Raw genomic sequence first — 20,472 nt, 5'->3', positions numbered from 1 at the left:
AAGGTGTTTTTGTTGTTTGAAATGAAACTAAACGATTGAATGAAGAAAGTCAGAAATTTAAATTAAATTTGAATTAAATATGTATTCTACAGTTGATCGTGTTAGTGATGCAAACAGATATATTTTTTCATCACATGGAATGCACAGTTCATATTATTTGAATCCAAGTTTTGTGAGTGTAGGAACTATTATGTAACAAAAATGTGAAACTGGACTGATATATGATTTTGTTAGTATATGTCCACTGCTGCTGGCAGTGATTTTCCTTACATCCACAACATCAAGATAACTGACATTAGACATAATTCAACCATGGACTTCTTCCCTAAACGTTTGTGGTTTCCATGGTTACACTTACTCAAAAAGTATTAATGTCATTTAATACCATGATTATTAAGCTTTGGAAACTTGGGTCCATCATTTGAAAAGGTTTGGGTAAAATAATTCAAAGGTCAAGGTCAACTTTCAGGTTTCGGTAACACATAGCTCATAATGTTATTTTCCATTTCTGACGTGCCTGTAGACTTGCACAAGTCTCTAAGGCAATAATTCTAACTTTAAATCATAAGTTCTAGATTATGTTAATAGTAAGACCAAGTTGTCCCTATAAGAGACATGAGTCCACATATCTAGGTTCGCCTATTAGCATGATTGGGCAGATAGAATTACTACACATCCATGGACTTATCTTTCTGTACATTTATTCGGTATCAAAGGCTGCATGGCCAAGAGTACAATACATGAGAATAACTTTTGCACATGGACAAGTGGGACAACTGTTATACTATCTCAATACAATATTTATGATACATTATACTGGCAGATTTCTTTTCAAATATATATATTAATATTTTTAATTAGCTTAACATTTTTTGTTACTACTTGTTGATATAAAATGGGAAAACTAAAAGCAAATGGTATTCATCTTCAGTTATGTTATGATTACATTTCTTGCGCTTAAGTAAATCAGTGTTGACTTAGTCATTGTAACAAAGGTGTTTAATACCCAACTTATGGCTCAAACATTGAAATTTACATACCGTATTCGACGTAATAAGCGCCCAGGGCGCTCTCAAAATTAGAAATAGGGGGCTCTTATTAGAATATTATTTGTGTGGAAAAAACAGAGTTGAAAGATAAATTTCGTGGTTTATGCTGACAGCCTGAAATGTTTATATACGACAGATATATTTTTCCAGAATTTAATTGCCCATAATTAAGGGTGATATAACACACAAGTGCGTATTATACATGAATAAGTCTTGTGTACTTTGATCAATCGGAAGGGGTGCTAATTGGGATTGTTCACTTGCCCATATATATTAGCAAATATCGCCGTGGGTGCTTATTAGAGTGGGGCGCGGGGCGAATACGGTAATATGCGGATAAGATCTTTGTTTGGACGTAACTCCATGATACATTTCTCTGGTTCGAGTACAGACTTATATGTAGAATAATGGTTTAGAAATGATGAAGAAATAATTTTAGCATGCCAATTTTGAATCTCTATGTCTTTACATCTTTGCTTAAAACATTGTAAAAGATTTGATGCTGCCACACTCCTGTGCTTTCCAAACATAAGTAAATCTGGTTTCTGGTAGCAGCAAAGGAACATGCGTTACCCAGTTGTGGCTGCCTTTTTCATCCTGTGATTTCAACCAATCATAACTATCCATATACCGCAGCCTGCACCAATACTTTATACAACGACTAAAATAATTAACTCATAAGTAGGTTCTACCTACTTCTCCTAGTACAGCATTGGTTGATAATATTGTTGAAAGTATTTTCACCAGAAGTGTAACCCCAAATTTCCGAACCATATAACAATATGGAAGCTATTTTCCCATCAAATATTGTAGATGGTATCTTTAGAGAAATGTTTGGATAATCCTTTAATAAGGTAATGATAGGAAACAAAGCCTTTCTTGCTTGTACCGCTAATGTTTCACACGCTTTTGACCAAACTAATCTGGATGTAAAGACAATACCTAGATATTTAATGAGAGATACTACTTTCAAATGTTTATCATCAAAGTCCATTTTTCTGTATTTCCTAGGTATCTGCCATTTAAATACCTCTGAATTTAGGAAAATAAAAACTATAAAAAAAATCCCAATGTTGAACAAACTAACAAGTTTTTCTTGTATATGTATGCCAAGGACATGCTTAGGAATCCTAGATAAGTACCTGAGGAGAGTTGTGTGTGTGATGCCTGCGTTTGAACAGAAAGAAAAGGCCTGTAAAAAAATAATGGAAGGCAAGTTGTAAAGAATACATTGTGTATTACACAGAGTGTTGTTATACTATTGGGTTTTCAAAGTTTTCAATCGATGCTCATGATGTCAATCACTGGATTGTCTGGTCCAGACTCAATTATTTACAACCGCCGTTATATAGCTGGAATATTGCTGAGTGTGGCGTAAAGTTTTCATGCATATTTGTATGCAAGCAACTAAAAATTAAGTGGGTAACCATGGTAACATGGGGTAATTGGTATATATTTTGCGTATTTGCCTAAAATGTGCAGCTCATCTGGAGGTGTATAGGAATCTTGCCTGCATTGTGAAATAGTTGCTCACCAATATCATTTTTATGACCATGACAAGTGTTACAACTAATCATGAATGTCTTTCTCCTGTGTGGTTCATGGTTTAACAACCCGTGAAGATCCGGGGTGGAATAGGTCTTCAGCAACTCATGCTTGCTGTAAAAAGCGATTATGCTTGTCATAAGAGGCACCTTAACGGTGACGTGTGGCCTGACTCGGTGACTTGGTTGATGCATGTCATCATATTCCAAATGTGTAGATTGATGCTCATGATGTCATCTGGTCCAGACTCGATTATTTACAAACCTCTGTCATATAGCTAGAATATTGCTGAGTGCAGCGTTAAACAACAGACAAACAAACAAATCATGATCTAACAGGGATTTACCTGACTCAATCAAGTTCTCAGGCATGGGAATGAGGTCTTTGTTCCCTACTTCCTACACCATGTGGCACAATGCACTTGACGGCCAAGAAGTTTACTGACACCATACCACTGTCCTTGCTTAGAAGCCTTGTTTATATACTGCTCAAAAGAAGTTAAGGAACACCCATGACATGACAGATTAACTACAGTAATCATTGTAATATGAAAGAAACAAGCGTTGTTTAACTTCTTTTGAGTAGTATGTTTGGTGTTTTTGTCAGGGATTTACATGGATCTATTTATTTCCGAGTCGAGGGGACTCTCATTAATAAGGGATGGTCGGGTAGCCTTGTGGTTAAAGCGTTCGCTCGTCACGCCCATGTGTGAAGCCCATTTCTGGTGTCCCCCGCCATGATATCGCTGGAATATTGCTAAAAGCGGCGTAAAACCAAACTCACTCACTCACTCAGTAATAAGTTTCGGGGTCCCAGGCCTGTGACATGTGGCAGTCTAATGTCACGTCAGTACACATGCTGGTATGCCTAAGGCTATTATAGATAGCAGATGGCCATGTTAGTTTAAAGACAATCAAATGTTCACATCCTGTTCTTTCGAGTATATTTTATAGAAATGTTGATATGTAATATGCAGTGTTCTTCAAGTTCAGCATGTTCAATGTTGATATATTTAGTGATGCAAACAGCCGTATTGTTTTGCATTCATTTTCAATTTGTATGGGAAGGAGATGCAAGGTATTGCATCTGTTAAAATCCTGTTTTGTCCTTTGAACATGTTGAAATGATACATAATCACTGAAGAAAATCTGGCATGGACTTTTGTGTTTGTTATCAGAATAGAGACATCATAGATCTAACAACCATACTACAACTGAATTCACACAATTCATGATACTCTTCTTTGTTCACAAGGGATAGCAGAGATAGACATTTTATCATATGAGATACAATATTTTGTTTTATCTGTCTCTTTGGTCTCACTGGCTACTTGTTTTATGTACAGGGTCACGGAGAGGGCAAACCCATACTTCATCCTACAGAAGAGGAAGGGATACGGAGGAGGAGGTCTCACAGGACTCCTTGTTGGCACGCTGGATACAGTGTTGGATAACAAGGTATGTGTCCTGGGATAAGGGAGGGATATGGAGGAGGAGGTCTCACAGGACTCCTTGTTGGCACCTTGGATACAGTGTTGGATAACAAGGTATGTGTCTTGGGATAAGGGTGGGATATGGAGGAGGAGGTCTCACAGGACTCCTTGTGGGCACGCTGGATACAGTGTTGGATAACAAGGTATGTGTCCTGGTATAAGGGAGGGATATGGAGGAGGAGGTCTCACAGGGCTGCTTGTTGGCATACAGTGTTAGATAACAAGGTATGTGTCCTGGGATAAGGGTGGGATATGGAGGAGGAGGTCTCACAGGGCTGCCTGTTGGCACCTTGGATACAGTGTATGATAACAAGGTATGTGTCCTGGGATAAGGGTGGGATATGGAGGAGGAGGTCTCACAGGACTCCTTGTTGGCACGCTGGATACAGTGTTGGATAACAAGGTATGTGTCTTGGGATAAGGGTGGGATACGGAGGAGGAGGTCTCACAGGGCTGCTTGTTGGCACCTTGGATACAGTGTTTGATAACAAGGTATGTGTCCTGGGATAAGGGTGGGATATGGAGGAGGAGGTCTCACAGGACTCCTTGTTGGCACCTTGGATACATTGTTGGATAACAAGGTATGTGTCCTGGGATAAGGGTGGGATATGGAGGAGGAGGTCTCACAGGACTCCTTGTTGGCACCCTGGATAACAGTGTTGGATAACAAGGTATGTGTCTTGGGATAAGGGAGGGATATGGAGGAGGAGGTCTCACAGGGCTGCTTGTTGGCACGTTGGATAACAGTGTTGGATAACAAGGTATGTGTCTTGGGATAAGGGTGGGATATGGAGGAGGAGGTCTCACAGGGCTGCTTGTTGGCACGCTGGATAACAGTGTTGGATAACAAGGTATGTGTCCTGGGATAAGGGCATGACATGTTTCTGGTCACCCTAGATGCAGTGTTGGATAACAAGATATATCCTGGAGAAGGGTAGGGTGTGGAGGAGGAGGTCTCTCAGGGATCTATTTGAGGGCCCCTGTATAGAATGCTTCTTAACTGTTGTAAGTGAATGTAGGTGTAATTATTGCATTCCTTCTTTCAGACCTACCCATACCGGATTCTTCATCAGACACCAGGATCAGAAGTTAGTTACTGTAAGTAAAATTCTTTGTTAAATTACATTTGATATGTTACAATTTTAACAAGCCCTATTGAACAGCTAGTAGCCTCATACTAGTGGATGATTTTCCTTCCCATTTAGTATCAGTAATAGTAACATGACAATCCATGAAAACATAGTCATGGGAATTTTAAATACCAATCCAAGGTATCACATTTCTGCACCTGTAACTTTTTACATTTCAACGTCTCAATAATGCGGCTTTCGATTGAGAGTGGGTAATACCCGTATTTATCACATGTGGTGGCATATGGTCCAGTGTACAGGTGACAGGTCCCAGGTCCCAGGTCACAAATGAGGTGAAGTTAAGCAAAAGCGATACATCAAGAGTAGTTGGATGGGTGACCGTGTTCGGCAGTTTGACACCCGGGAGTTTCCAGGGCTTCGCTCCTGCCCCACGCAAAAGCACATGTAGCAAATGTGGTCTCTCCTTAGACAAGTGATTTTGTTCAAAATATGCCTCACCCAGCAGATATGCCTCAATCATCATTATTGCCATTGTTGTTTATGATGTTCTTGATGTTGTGAATGGGACAAAGCACCTACTTTGTGGCACTGTCCATTCATATGTTTGCGTACTGAGTAATGAAAAGCTTCTTTTCACACACTGCTGTGCACAAACTTTGCTTTGACATATGAACCCCTAAGTAAGTTCGGCTATGCAAAGATCTCTTAGTCTTGTGCAAGGTAGTGCTACAATCTCTTTGCAAGGTCTCCTGGATTCCTGGGTGCCGTTCTATAAAACAACCTTGGTGCTACGGTTGTCGTAAGTCTATGTTGAGGTATGGGAGGTACGATCACCTGAGTGCTAAGATTGCTCTGTACAACGACACCCTGGATCTTAGTTAAAATTAATCTTAACAACTTATCCAAAGATAAGATATCTTAAGTTTAGGATTGGATACATTTTTGAAACTACATGTATCTACCTGTCGCAGATCGTACAAAGTTACAATAACTATCGTAACTCTGACAGATAACTCATTTGTATCGCAATTAACAACGGTTCTGATGTGAAACCCTCTTCGTATTTTTGAATGGTCCATTGGAATCACTCAGTTTAACCAAATGAAATATCAGTGTTAGAAAGTAAGGCAGATTATTTGTTTAAAAATGTCTATAGTAAAGTATGCGACTATCTTGGATGACCATAATATATACTTACAAGAAGTGTGGAGCTGTCTTAGGTTTACGACATTCTTACAAAATCTTAGGGCTAAGATAGTTTCGAAAATAGTCATTGACAGTCTACAATTTCCTTACGATAACTTAATTATATTATATCACAGGAGGCGATCTGATGGATCAGTGTTCAGGTTTGATCACTTGGTTGATAGCATGTCATCATACCCCTTTGGCATTGAATGATGCTCATAATATCAATCACTGGATTGTCTGGTCCATACTTGATTGTTACTGCTATGTTTGTTTGTTGTTTGACGCTGCACTCAGCAGTATTCCAGCTATATGAGGGGTGTTCAGGTAGCCTTGTGGTAAAAGCATTCGCTCGTCACGGCGAATACCAGGGTTCAATTCACGACATGGGTACAATGTGTGAAGCCCATTTCTGGTGTCCCCCGCCATGATATTGCTTGAATATTGCTAATCGGATCTTCACGGGTCTCTAATATTGCTGGGTGGTGCCTTAAACAACAAACAGTGGCAGGGACTTCCAGTAATAATGACAGACCATGTTACAAAGCACTGGGTCATTAATGGTCATTTTTTTGCAGCTGTTTATGACCGATCAAGGTGATGATCCTGTAGCAGGTGTTTGTTTTCATAGAAAACTGAAACACTATATCACCAACTGGGAATTCTATTGCCATTGTTTCTCTATAAAATTCAAATTTATGTCTGCAGCTGTGGCCGTGGCGACCAACAAGCGAGAGATCAGCAAGGACTGGGAATGGCTGGAACAGCATCTCATGCAGACACTTAGTAAATACCAAGTTTTATTATTGTTATTTTTGTGACAGCCATGAAACTGTCTTTCCAGCAAAACATTTACAACAACCTGACCCCTTATTTTGATGCATCGTTTTCACAGAAAAATGGATTTTTTTAGAACTTGAACAAATATTGACAAGGAGCAATCTGACGAGTCTATATTGTATTATACTTTTTCTCTTACCATGCTGACTGACTAGGATTTTTCATTAAAATAAAATGAGTATTGAATCAATTGAATCTGATGACACATCCATTGGAAGACAAGTCAGATTTCATTTCTGCCATTGAGCGTCAAGACTTCCAAATTGTCAATACGAGTGATTGAAACTTTCAGACCAGCATATCAGACTTCTGCATCGAGAAAAAGAACTAAAAACAACCACTTTAGAATTGGAATAATTGTCTTAAGTTTCTCTGCAGGTTTTTGCAGTGTTTCTTGTTTCATAACAATGTAAAGCTATCAACATGATCAAAATTACTTTCTTGTATGGAAATTATAATATTCATGAAAGCACCATGAACATCATGAACATGGCAAGCAAAGTTTGTTTCTCAAATTAATGATTCAACAAAAATGGTTATAAATGTCCAATAATACAAGACCTGAGGAAATTAACATAAATGGTGATTTGACTTAGAGATTAACCTTCCAGAATATCATTTGGAACTCCAGAAACCTATGATTGTGGGTTCGAATCCTGGTTCACCACGATTATGTTTCTAGGTTTGTCAGCACCATACCCGTGCTCGTGGGTTTCACCGAAGTGGTAAATGCCTGAGACCTACATCACTTCGGACTTTCCTCCCACATTTAGCTGACACCCCGTGATATAACTGGAATACTGTTTTAAAAGCAGTGTTTAACCCAACACACGCACACATTCACTCATTTAGAACTGATGGACAAACATAATGTAAAATACAAAAGTAATCAGTTATTCTCTTTCACACTTTACAAAGACTTGTACAATTGTGAGACAGACATGACATGACATGACATGACATGACACCGTGATGATGTCACATGCTTCCATGACAATAAATCCTGCCTGTTCAGGAGAATGTGGGAAAAAAACTAGATTGAAGTTGTTGTGATAAATATTGATCTATCTTGATATTTAACTAACTATGACTAATGTGTTATCCATCTCACCAAGCTGAATGGCACTTGTATCTTATGATTTGGGATTGAGAAAAACTTGACACCTCAAAACCTCCAGGATCAAATCGCATTAAGCAACATATTTCAACCAAATTGCAGCACACACACACCCATTCATTTTACAACACTGTATAATTCTGTGACTTTTAAAAATATAGAGACATTATGACTTCTTGATGCTTGATATTGTGTACTGTGACATCAGAGTTATCTCCCTTGTTTATGTGCTTTGTACAAGAGTTACTTCCCTTCCTTGTCCAGGTGCCTTTGAGAGTGATGAGGAGGCGACTGACTTTGTACGCTGCAAGATAGAGAGCTTGTTGGCCAACAGAGTAGTGCTCAAAGAAGGTAGGTCATTGTTTTATCTTCATATTTCCTGAGGCCGCTATAAATTTTCTAAAGCCAATTATTAAGTGTACCAGAAATATATGAACTTTCCTAAACTCACTGGAATTAACCGTTTGAACCAAATTATTACTTGTTATTGTTCAGATATGTTAGATGTTGTATTATGTATGTTGACCACTCATGCATTCCTTTTACAGATGAGGAAACTGAGAGGTTCAAGTCGGCTACCAAGAAGTTCAGGAAACTATTCAATATGCCAAAGGAAGAAAAACTTGTAAATTGTAAGTGAATGTGTCTCATTCTTTCTATCATCATGTTAATATTTCTTTTTGAGCAATGTTGAAGAAATTGATTTGATTGTTACATTCTCCACCGAGCGCATCATTTGTTATGATATATGGAATTATTTTATTTTATCATGACATATATATATGTATATGATCCTATTTCAGACTATTCCTGCAGCTACTGGAAGGGCAAGGTGCCAAGCTGCCTGTATTGTTGACTTATTCGTGTCTGTTGATGCTATTTCAGACTATTCCTGCAGCTACTGGAAAGGCAAGGTGAAAAGCTGCCTGTATTGTAGACTTAATCATGTCTGTTGATGCTATTTCAGACTATTCCTGCAGCTACTGGAAGGGCAAGGTGCCAAGGCAGGGCTGGATGTATCTGAGTGTGAATCACCTCTGCTTCTACAGCTTCCTGATGGGCAGAGAGGCCAAACTCATCCTCAGGTGGACGGACATCACGGTCAGTAAAACACAAACTCCATTGCTTGTAGCTCACCTGGTCCTAATCTTGTGAAGTGTTGTCGGTTGTCCATTCGTCAACGTTCACATTTTCGACCTCTTAATCTAAAAGGCTTGTTCATGTTCATGAACCTTCACATGAGTTTCAGCAATTGTGTCTAGATTTTATTCTTGGTTGCCATGTCAGCCATATTGAAAATGTCATTTTTGCCAAATACTCAGCTTTTTTGCATATGCAATTATGAAATTGGATGTGCAGTATGTGGCTTGTGGAATTGCATCTGAATTTGTTTTCAGAATATATGGATTGTTGACTCTGCTGTGTCTTGTCATTGTGGACTATTTGTGCTGTTTTGTTCTTCAGTATTTATGTTTGCCCGTTCGATTCCCGGGGTTCGATTCCCGGGGTTCGATTCCCGGCAGTGTCATACCAAAAGACGTTAAAAGATGGTACTTGTTGTTACCCTGTCTGGTACTAGGCATTAAGGGGCTAAAAAAAGGACTGGTTGGCTTGGAGTCAGTATACTGTGTCTGAGTGGGGTATTCATGTTAAACTGCAGTATGGTGTCTCTGTTGGCAAGCACTATAAAATCGGCATCAGTCCAGACAAGAACAAGCAGCCCCACACACACGTGTGTGCAAGTCACTATATAAGTGCAATAATCTTGGACGTGATGTTAAAACCCATATCACCTCACCGCAAATCATATTGGGGCAGTGGGGTTGAATAGAGGTTAAAGTGTTGGCTTGTCAATCTAAAGATCTTGTTTCGATCTCCACATGGGTATAATGTGTGAGTCCCAAGTTCTGGTGATCACTCCAGCTGCTATTGATCTACAAATGGCTCCACTAATGTCCATTTTTTTCTTGAGTCCCTGATTGTGATACCCATGGTCATCAATAACACACTGTGACTTAACTGACATAATCGATTTCACTATATCCAAGCTGCACCAGTGCAGGTAACATTTCCCACCACAAGTGCACGGCAGCAGTTACATTTGATAAAAGTGGGCAACTTAATTGTTTTAGAACCGTCTGCAAATTGTTTAGAATCCAAGAAGCAAAAGTTCATGAAAATAGTGAGTGTGAGTGGGTGAGTGAGTGAGTTTGATTTTACGCCGCTTTTAGCAACGTTCCAGCAGTACCATGGTGGGGAACACCAGAAATGGGCTTCATACATTGTACCCATGTCGGGAATCGAACCCGGGTCTTAGGCGTGACGAGCGAACACTTCAATCAATAGGCTACCTGATGCTCTCATGAAAATAGTGAAATACCCAGGTCTGAATGCAGTGAACTTGCAGAACTAATTCTTCACAATTATCACCAGAACAGTCACTCATGAGGTTACAATCACAACAAACAGACACTTTGAAACCTCTGTTAAAGGTCGTCTACTGGATATCAAGATGGGAAAAGCCGTATACAGATTCCTTAAAAATAAGACACTGGAACACAGTCTCAAATTTCTCTGAATTTAATAACTGAAAATACACTGTTGCAATTTTTGATAAAATGGTGCTGTCAATATTTTGGTGTTGTCACCTGATTAATTTACTTGGTTGCACCTGGTGCAGGTGGCAAAACAGAATGAAATCATACTCTGCAAATAGTTTATAGTGTCACAAAACGCAACTCACTCTTCAACTTTCTCCTTCCAGAAACTGGACCGAGGTAACAACATGTTGTTCCCTGACAGCGTCAAGGTGTCAACTCGGGAGGCTGATGTAAGTACACTCACACATTTGTCATTTGTCTAGGACTCCAAACCAAGTGCGACCGCCTCCGTGGTCTACAGGTAGAGCGCCCACCCAGAGAGCGGAAGGTCCGGGGTTCGATCCCCTGCTGTGTCATACCAAAAGGCGTAAAGGGGCTAAAACAAGGACTGGTCGGCTTGGAGTCAGTAAACGTGTCTGAGTGGGGTATTCATTGCCAGTCAATAACCCTGAAACAAGACTTTTTGCAGTCTGCCTCAATGACATATTGACTTTTAAGATACATGGATATTTGACAGAAAGTACATTATCAATAGAATATTATTATTTTTTGTCAAATGACTTCAATGTAACTTTTTTTTATGTTTTTGTGTGATGTCAGCTCATTTTGATATATGTCTCTGATACCATTGGTAGCTGGTATAAACTTTGTCCAGTGTTCCTCCAGATGGTCACAAGTTCTTGGATCATTTGATACAAAGACGTAGAGCAAGCAACTGAAATGGTTGTCTAACAACTATTGCCATGGAACAGTTCCAGAGCATGTTAATCAATTTCAATTTCTCTTTATCAATATAGTTATATCACTCTGTGAACAAAGTATTTTTTACGATATACTTGATATTTGGGATTTTATGAAATGGCTGTTTTATGTTGAAATTTATGGAAAGTGATGTTTAACATTTTTTTTAGTTTTTCCCAGGTGTATAGATGGTATGCATGTATTTAATGAGTACATCATTGTGTTTTCAGCATTTCTTCTCAATGATGCTCCACAGTAACGAGTCCTACCGTCTGATGGAACAACTTGCTAATATGGCTATGAGACAGTGAGTATGATTCACTTGTGTGCACTCTCCCTGCATGCCGGGCGGTGGGGTAGTCTAGTGGTTAAAGCGTTCGCTCGTCACGCCGAAGGCCCGGGTTCAGTTCTCCACATGGGTTCAATGTGTGAAGCCCATTTCTGGTTTCCCCCGCCATGATATTGCTGGAACATAGCTTCAAGTGGCGTAAAAATTCTGAATCAATCAGTCAGTCTCCTTGCATGCAGTTTGGGCAGCCTAGTGGTTATAGTGGTTACTCCTGATGCCTAAGTCCTGTGTTTGAATCCCCATGTGGTATAATGTGCATGTTGTGTAAAGCAGATGTTTCCTGAAAATTGCTAAATAACAACTGAAACAACTAATTGTTGGTTAATATTCTTCAGATTGATGCAAGAGGGTGGATTTGAAGAAGATACAACGATTTCCTCCAGAACCAAGTAAGTTATCATGACAAGCAACCTGTTTAGTAACGTTAAGGACGTAGTACATATATTTCAATGGTTTCGTGAAGATGAGAGTTAGAATTGGGCTTCAGCAACCCATGCTTGTCGTAAGAGGTGACTAACAGGATCGGATGGTCAGACACACAGACGGGCATGTCTTCGTAGCCCAATTGCGTAAACTGATGATCATGATGTCAATCACTGGATTGTCTGGTCCAGACTCGATTATTTACAGACCTCAGTCACATAGCTTGAGTATTGCTGAATGTGGCATTAAACAGGAATAGACAAATAAACAAACCTATTTTGATGCCTGGGACCTCCAAATTTTATTATCAGGAGTCCCAGAGAATTGCATATTTAAGGACCAAGGTACAGTCAGGCTTTGTGACTTTGTTGATTGCATGTCATGGCACCGAATGCTGTGGATAGTTGCTCATGATATCAATCACATAAGCATGTTCACTTCAACATCATCACTTTTTTAACATGCTTTATGTACCCCCCTACTTCTATGTAGCTTGGGACTGCTTCCGGGGTCTAGTGGTAGAGCATCCGCCCGGAGAGCCCAAGATCTGGGTTTTGATCCTTGGCCCCATCGTACCAAAAGACGTTTAAAGATGGTACTTGTTGTTACCCTGTCTGGTGCTCGGCTTTAAGGGGCTAAAACAAGGACTGGTCGGCTCGGAGTCAGTAAAGTGTGTCTGAGTTGGGTATTCATGTTAAACTATGGCATGGTGTTTCAGTTGGCTAGCACTATAAATCGGCATCAGTCCGGACTAGTACAAGGAGCCACACACACACGTGCATGCATGTGCAATTATCTTATATGCAATGTTAAGCCCCGTTTCACCTCACCTTCATCTTGGAGCCCTTGGTTGTTCCCTGCAGCTACGCCTGAGACCTGCATCACTTTCGGGCTTTCATCCCACATTAAGCTGACACGCCGCGATATAACTGGAATACTGTTAAAAGTGGCGTTCAACACAACTTACTCACTCACTCACTCCCTGCAGCTACGCTTATGACCTCCTGGTATGTTTGTAGACGGAAGACCTCAAGGAAGATATCGTCACTCAAGAGGGACCTTGACGCAAGAGCTCGGAGTGAGGCCTTCAGGTATGTCATCAGGATACAGTATTCCCCTGAGGCAATCGCATCAAAATCAGATCTCTACCGCTTGTGCAGTGCATCTTTGTTTCTCCTTAGGATTCTCGTGTTACGCATTAAGAATAGTGTCTATGTCTGATCTAAAATGAACAGTTCCAAATGGAACATAATAAAGGCTGCAGTACTGTATTATTGTGGATATTTTGTACAATTATTCGTATTAAAAGCCATGTCATCTCCATTGAAAAGGTTGTTCTATCAAGGAAGTATTTGTTTTTGTTATTTCTTAAAGATAAAAATTTCTGAATAGAGGTTAGTAAAAGATCGGAGCCAAATCATATTTAAAAGATGGTATTTTGTTACCACAAGAACTCACGCTTCATTAGATGGTCCTATGGGGGGTATGAATTTTTTGAGTTTGCCCTAGATATACCAGCATTGGGCTAGAATAGGTCCCTGTACCTTATGCATTTAACTGGGTATTGGGTGGCCAGCACAGTGACTAATTGCGTGTCGAGGTCATCTGATGAACAAAAAATTAACAGGTTGCCTGGAGAGAAAATTATAGACCTGTGTGTTAGAATTGCTTCCAAGAAACCTATGCTTGTCGTACGAGGCAGCTTGGTTGATTGTGTTATGGTGGCCCAGCAGTGAGGATAGTTGCTCATAATATCAATCACTGGATTGTCTGGTTCATTCTGGATAACATACAGGCCACCATCATAAAGCTGAAATATTGCCGACTGCGAGATTAAACTACAAAGAGACAAAACAGTTATTGCCTGAGCTGATGCTGTTTCAGACAAGCTTTCCGGCTGCCCGACGGGGAGAAGTTGGATGGGGACGAGGAGTGTACGCTGTGGACGCCTTACAACAAGCAGCATGTGTGGGGCCGGGTGTACCTCAGCAACAACTACCTGTGTTTTGCTAGTCGGGTTGGTATTCCAGTAAGTTTCCCAGTTACCTCCCTTGGCTTTGGTGCTTTGCCTATGCTTTTCTTCAACACCCATTCTGTCACAAAAATAATGAATCTCGTTGATCTAAACTGTAATTTTTGTAACTACATGAGTAAAAATATTTATTTCTGACACTATGATAAATAAAACATTAGATCTTCTCTCCCGCTTGCCATACGATTTTGTCCCCAAATCACTGTGTGATCCCTTCTGTCGCTGTCATGTGATTCACATCTGTCTTAAGTTTGAGCCTAAAAAAAAGATGTTGGATGTAAAATTCCCCCTTACATGTTTTTTGACAACTAAGTTTAAAAAAGTAAATCTAATGTGGACTTTTTACGTTTCCTCTGAAAATTGTGGTTTTAAGCAAACAGAAAAAAAGAAATTGCAATCTTCCTCCCTTTGTTCTTATTTTTCAAGTTGTTACACATGTGGAAATGCTTTAAACTCAAGTGTGTCATTTTCCATTTGGGAATGGCTTTCTTAGGCAAATTTATGAAAAATGGTTTAATGTTTTGAATGAATGAGTCTTAAGCTGACAACTGATGGCCAGTTATGTGTGATGGAAGTGCAAGACAAATCTGGACTTTGTTGATGCTGGTGTTGGTGCAGCTTCTCTCTTCCTTCATCATCCTTGAAAACAATAGTTATTCTGATATACTGACACTTTGAACAAACTCTATGTATGTGTGACTGCCGCCATGGTCTAGTGGATAGAGCGTCAGCGCGTATAATGAAGGTCAGGGGATCGATCCACGGTCACGACATACCTGAAAACGTAGAAAGATGGTACTTCTTGTTACCTTGCCTGGCATTTGGCATTTAGGGGACTGGTCGGCTTTAAGTCCGCATACTGTGTCTGATTAGGGTATTCATGTTAACTGCGGCATGGTATCTCAGTGGGCTAGCTATATGAAACTGGCATTAGTCTCGGTAGTCTGCATTAGTCTGGACTAGCACAAGCAGGAGCCACAAATTTGTTGAGTGGTCTCCTTGAATTTGTTATTACATAAGAGTGTATGTGGTGTGGCTTGTTCCTCGTTCTGATACGTTACTGACACATAGACACATCTTTCAGGTACGCGACCTTGTGACTGTCATAATCCCTCTCCGTGACATCCTGGTGGTGGAGAAGGTAGATAACTCTGTGTCAGGGAACCTGATACAGAAAGCACTGCATATAACGACGAAAGGCAAGGTGAGTAGGCCTGGGAAATGATATCCTGTACTGCCCCTCTGTGGGAACTCTGAGGCAGAATCAAGGGGCACCTGTGGCCCAGTTGTCTAAGATGCTGTGCAGAGTTACATCCCTTGGGTGTGCTAGGCTCATAAGATCATGAGTTCTAATCTCAGATCGCCATGTAGCTGGAAAATTAAGCTGGAGTTAAGTTTTAACAAACAAAAGAGGCTGAGGATATTTTATACTGTTTCTGGCAAAACAGGCTATAATGACGATTGAGTGAACACAATGGGAAACATTGATTGTGTTATATCCTGATGATTTTGATTGTGTTATACCCTGATGATGTTGATTGTGTTATACCCTGATGATGTTGACTGTGCTATATCCTGATGATGTTCATTGTGTTATATCCTGATGATGTGGATTGTGTTATACCCTGATGATGTTGATTGTGTTGTATCCTGATGATATTGATCGAATATTTCTGACAATAAACACCATTCACTCACCATGCTCAACCACTTTTGTGATGTCTCAAGGTTAATAGTTGTCCCCGATATGATGATTGTGAGATTAATGAAAACTTGAAAATGTTGTTACCTCTTCTTTCAGCTGAATTTCACGTTTGCACAGTTTGATGACAGAAACTTCATCCTGGAGAAGATATCTGACTTCCTCTCAAAGCAGTCAATTAACAGAAGGTATGGCTGAAAATGTATCCGACAATATACCAAAGTGCTACTGCCTTACCCTGGCTATGGTTATTTTTATTTTTAATATATATAATTCTTGCAAATACCTCACCTCTATTACATCGGTGCCATAAATTCCTGTTTATGCTGAGAACCACACTATAATTTTTTATAAATTTTCAAGAGACGTTCTCTTCACTGCCAACATATCTATAGTTGTGAGGGAAACCCTATCCCTTGCACAAGATTTAGAATATATTGTGCCTGATAAAATAATAGTTTCAGACACTGTTATTTCTGATCATTGCAACAAAATTCTTTTAAGAAAACGTGGACAGCTGATTGCTATTTCCGACTTTGTTTATGAGAAAATACACACAGTAAACCCTGTGTATAAAACAATGCCTTGCAATACAAGAAATACAATTGAAATGGTAAATCACTATGCCTAGTGATGTTTAATCGCAAATTTCACAATTTTCATTGATTGTTTGTTATCGCTTGTTTGTTCACCTGCAGCGATACGATGTTGCGATCTTGTTTTTAACTGACAGAAAAATAGTAAGGTGAAAGTGTAACCTTTACATAGGCTGCCCCCTTTCTATGGAGTCATTTGTCTGGTCATAAATCTGGCTCATCTACAGTCATATACGATACATTATGGTAAAAACTTAAGCAATATTTTTTGGCGACATCAAACTTTTGAAATGCACCTAACACTTAATGTCCACTCACTCACTCACCCCATCTGATTGTGTGGCCCTCTGTTTGACAGCAAGAGGAGGACTGTCAGCACATCGTCTGAGGGGAAAGGAAGCATCAGTGGTAAGAAGATGTTTGATTTACACTAAACTACAGTTATAACAAACTGAAAGGGACCACTTATTTAAGTTTGTTGTTACCGAAGTTCATTATGCACATATACACAGCATTTATACAGCAAATGGACGGGCCGAAAAAAACCATTTCGTTGTATCCGTTAGTTCGTTATAAGCATGTTCCCTGTTCCCATCAATACAATTAAGGTAAATATAGTAATGAATAAATTTTCCAGACTAAAACAGCAGCATTGCCAGTAATTTTAGATTGATAATTAACTTACAAATGCTTTGTCACATATCCACTTGTTTGAGTTAAGATGACAAAATGATATGCAAAAGATTATTTATTTTCATCCAAACCATACAGTTAATTCAGCTAATAAAGATCAGAGTTCTAGATAAGCTTTTAGGTATTTTACCTGTCTGTTTGATTTTGATTGAATTGAATTTTGCTTTTGGCTCTTACACAATCGGTTTATCTAACTGTTGTAATATATTAGATTTAATGGCTTTTGGTGCATATGATTTGATTTACCTGCATATTGCAGTATATTTATGCATATTTTTCATGAATCACAGCTTATCTGGAGCTCTGAATGATCACTAATTATGTTTTATAAAATTACCAATTTAGGCTGTTATTCCAGATATTCCTAATAGGTTGTGGTTTGCATCGCTGCTGTTTGACCATGTGTACTGTGTCTGTAACGTGTGTCTAAATAACTTTTCCAGAGGAGCCTGATGAGGAACAGTTTCAGCCAGCCCTCATCAGTCTGTTTTGTCGTCGCGACTCGGATGAGCTGTCTTCCAGAGAAACCATCAAACAACACTTGTGGGACGTATACTTCTCTGAATATGGCAGGTGGGTTGAGACGCCAATGTCAAGGTCAAGGTCAAGGTCAATGTGGACCGTATGCCAGAATGCTATTTTAGGAACTGCTGGAAAGTTGTAGTACTAAGACAGCCCTAAGACCCTTATTTTCAAATTGATTTATGACCAGAGATAAATCTAGGTCACGAAATCTCTGGATTCGCCCAATATCATTGCACGTTCCTGCAAAAGTATTTCTCTATGAGATTATTCACTCACAAATATGAGCTGTCATGCATTTTTGGTTGTGTTATGCATGACCAATTGTCCTTGGATGCAATCTCCAAGGATAATTATAATAATCAAGAAGGAAATAACGTGCTATCATGTTAGACGGGTGAACATCGTGTATGCTATGTTACATATTGATGATGAGAATGGGTGGTCCTGTTGTCTAAGGTGCTGCAATTTATTGTGCAGAGTTACGTCCCTTATCTTTGCCAGGATCTTATGATGGCATTCCCCTGGTTATGATTCACAACTATTGTGCCTAATCAAATACTTTCTTGGTGCATCACAAACACATGTTACCCATGAAGATCCGAGGTAGAACAGGTCTTCAGCAACCCATGCTTGCCGTAAAAGGCGACTATGCTTGTTGTAAGAGGCGACTAATTAGATCAGATGGTCTGGCTTGCTGACTTGGTTGATGCATGTCATCATATCCCAATTGCATGGATCGATGCTCATGATGTCAGTCACTACAAAAGGCCACTATGCTAGTCGTAAGAGGCGATTAATAGGATCAGGTTGTCAGACGCTGACTTGGTTGATGCATGTCATCGTATTCCAATTGGATGGATCGATGCGCATGATGTCAAGCACTGGATTGTCTGGTCCAGACTTGATTATTTACACACAGCCGTCATGTAGCTGGAATATTGCTGAGTGCAGCATCAAACAACAAACAAACAAACAAACAAACAAACACAAACACATGTTTGATTGTGTCTGTTATTCCCCCACCCCAGGGGCATGTGTTCGTACCGCACCCATCGTACCCTGGAGCTCATCCTGAAGGGCATCCCTGACAAGTACCGGGGGGAGACGTGGATGATCTTTTCTGGTGCCCTGAATGAGGTAAGACAGCCTCCTTGTGTAGTTGATGGAGAGTCTGCCCTGAGAGAGGAAGGCTGGTCGTTCGATCCCCAGCTGCATCCTACCAAAATATGTCTTCCTTGTGCTCGGCTTTAAGGGGGATAAAACAAGGACTGTTTGGCTCGGAGTCAGTACGCTGTGTCGGAGTAGGCTATCCATTGCAGAATGGTATCTCATTGGCCTAGCACTCTAAAAATGGTCTGAACTAGTACATGCATCCACACACATGTGCATACCCATCGCTGTATCAGTACGATAATTTACAGACCGCCGTCATATGCCGTTAAACAAAAAAAACAAGCAAATCAAAATCAAATGTTTCATTTCACAATTTCTGATGTGATACCAGTCAGTGATAGAGAAATGTTTTTGTGTTTAAGATGAACACCAACCCCGGCTACTATGCAAATATTGTGAACCAAAGTAAAGGGAAGTCCACCATTGCCACTGAGGAGATTGAAAGAGACTTACACAGGTACAGTTCTCCACACATTGTTCCCTTGTACAAACTAAACACTGTCCAAATCTGGGCACTAGCTGACAGTTTTGAACTAAAACGAAGGACCTGCAGTTGCATAATACTGTGAAATCTTGTCGACTCAAAGGCTTGTTAAGCATGAAAATGTAGATAATTTATTTATTTATTTAGATGCAGGCAAAACACTGACATGCAGACACAATCTCAAATAAATCTGATGTTTGACTCGGGATACGATACCTCTCTGTGTCAGATTTGACCTCTCCATGGAAGGACACTTCGGGTGAACTCTGAACATACTTTCACTGCCCAGTCTACATTATGGATGTGTGGATGTTTCAAAAACGATTCGTCTTCAATGTTGTGTCACTTTGATTTGCAAAATGTTGATATTTAACAAAAGAAAAACCCCAGAGAACACAAATATTTCCTCTTGTAAAGTCTTTTGCGTTTAGAGGCCATGGCTCCCAAAACCAACTGTGAACTTTGTCTGACAACCTGAAGGAAGGATGCAGGCTTTTTGAGACAATCAGATGTCAGCTTTCTAAACTGATTTCACTCCATCTCAGTTGGAATATTTCAATTTTAACAAAAGAATGCCCACACAGAAATATTTCTTCTATGGTGGTCCATTTTGATGACATGTAGATGACATGGCACTCAGGAAGGACAAGGTGTATAAAATGTCCACAGCAATATCATTATCCAACCCTTATTATTTCCATTCGGAACTGTCCGTTTGTTTTTGAGCTACAGAAATCACATTTGCTTCTCAGAAGTCTTGATGATGATTGGTTGATTAAAAAGTTTTAGCAACCTCCTATGGGTTGGTTTCAAAATTCCTGCAGAGAACTAT

General features: G+C 39.7%; 1 protein-coding gene across 1 annotated transcript in view; it reads left to right on the top strand.

The window, feature by feature from the left end:
• The window catches only part of LOC139462511 (TBC1 domain family member 9-like), a 51,623-nt gene that overhangs the window by 10,418 nt on the left and 20,733 nt on the right, over positions 1-20,472 (top strand). The window contains exons 2-18 of the mRNA XM_071244283.1: positions 3,940-4,051; positions 5,133-5,184; positions 7,074-7,151; positions 8,587-8,673; positions 8,871-8,954; positions 9,290-9,423; positions 11,087-11,152; positions 11,894-11,970; positions 12,348-12,401; positions 13,455-13,526; positions 14,320-14,464; positions 15,552-15,671; positions 16,269-16,357; positions 17,124-17,173; positions 17,902-18,031; positions 19,012-19,120; positions 19,519-19,613. Coding sequence (XP_071100384.1) covers positions 3,940-4,051; positions 5,133-5,184; positions 7,074-7,151; positions 8,587-8,673; positions 8,871-8,954; positions 9,290-9,423; positions 11,087-11,152; positions 11,894-11,970; positions 12,348-12,401; positions 13,455-13,526; positions 14,320-14,464; positions 15,552-15,671; positions 16,269-16,357; positions 17,124-17,173; positions 17,902-18,031; positions 19,012-19,120; positions 19,519-19,613 — 1,554 coding nt within the window. The remainder of the gene's footprint in view (positions 1-3,939; positions 4,052-5,132; positions 5,185-7,073; positions 7,152-8,586; positions 8,674-8,870; positions 8,955-9,289; positions 9,424-11,086; positions 11,153-11,893; positions 11,971-12,347; positions 12,402-13,454; positions 13,527-14,319; positions 14,465-15,551; positions 15,672-16,268; positions 16,358-17,123; positions 17,174-17,901; positions 18,032-19,011; positions 19,121-19,518; positions 19,614-20,472) is intronic.

This window comes from Haliotis cracherodii, unplaced genomic scaffold (genome assembly GCF_022045235.1).
Source record: "Haliotis cracherodii isolate W230 unplaced genomic scaffold, xgHalCrac1.p SCAF_15, whole genome shotgun sequence".
Classification (NCBI taxonomy): domain Eukaryota; kingdom Metazoa; phylum Mollusca; class Gastropoda; order Lepetellida; family Haliotidae; genus Haliotis; species Haliotis cracherodii.
This window is presented reverse-complemented; position numbering and strand designations above follow the sequence as displayed.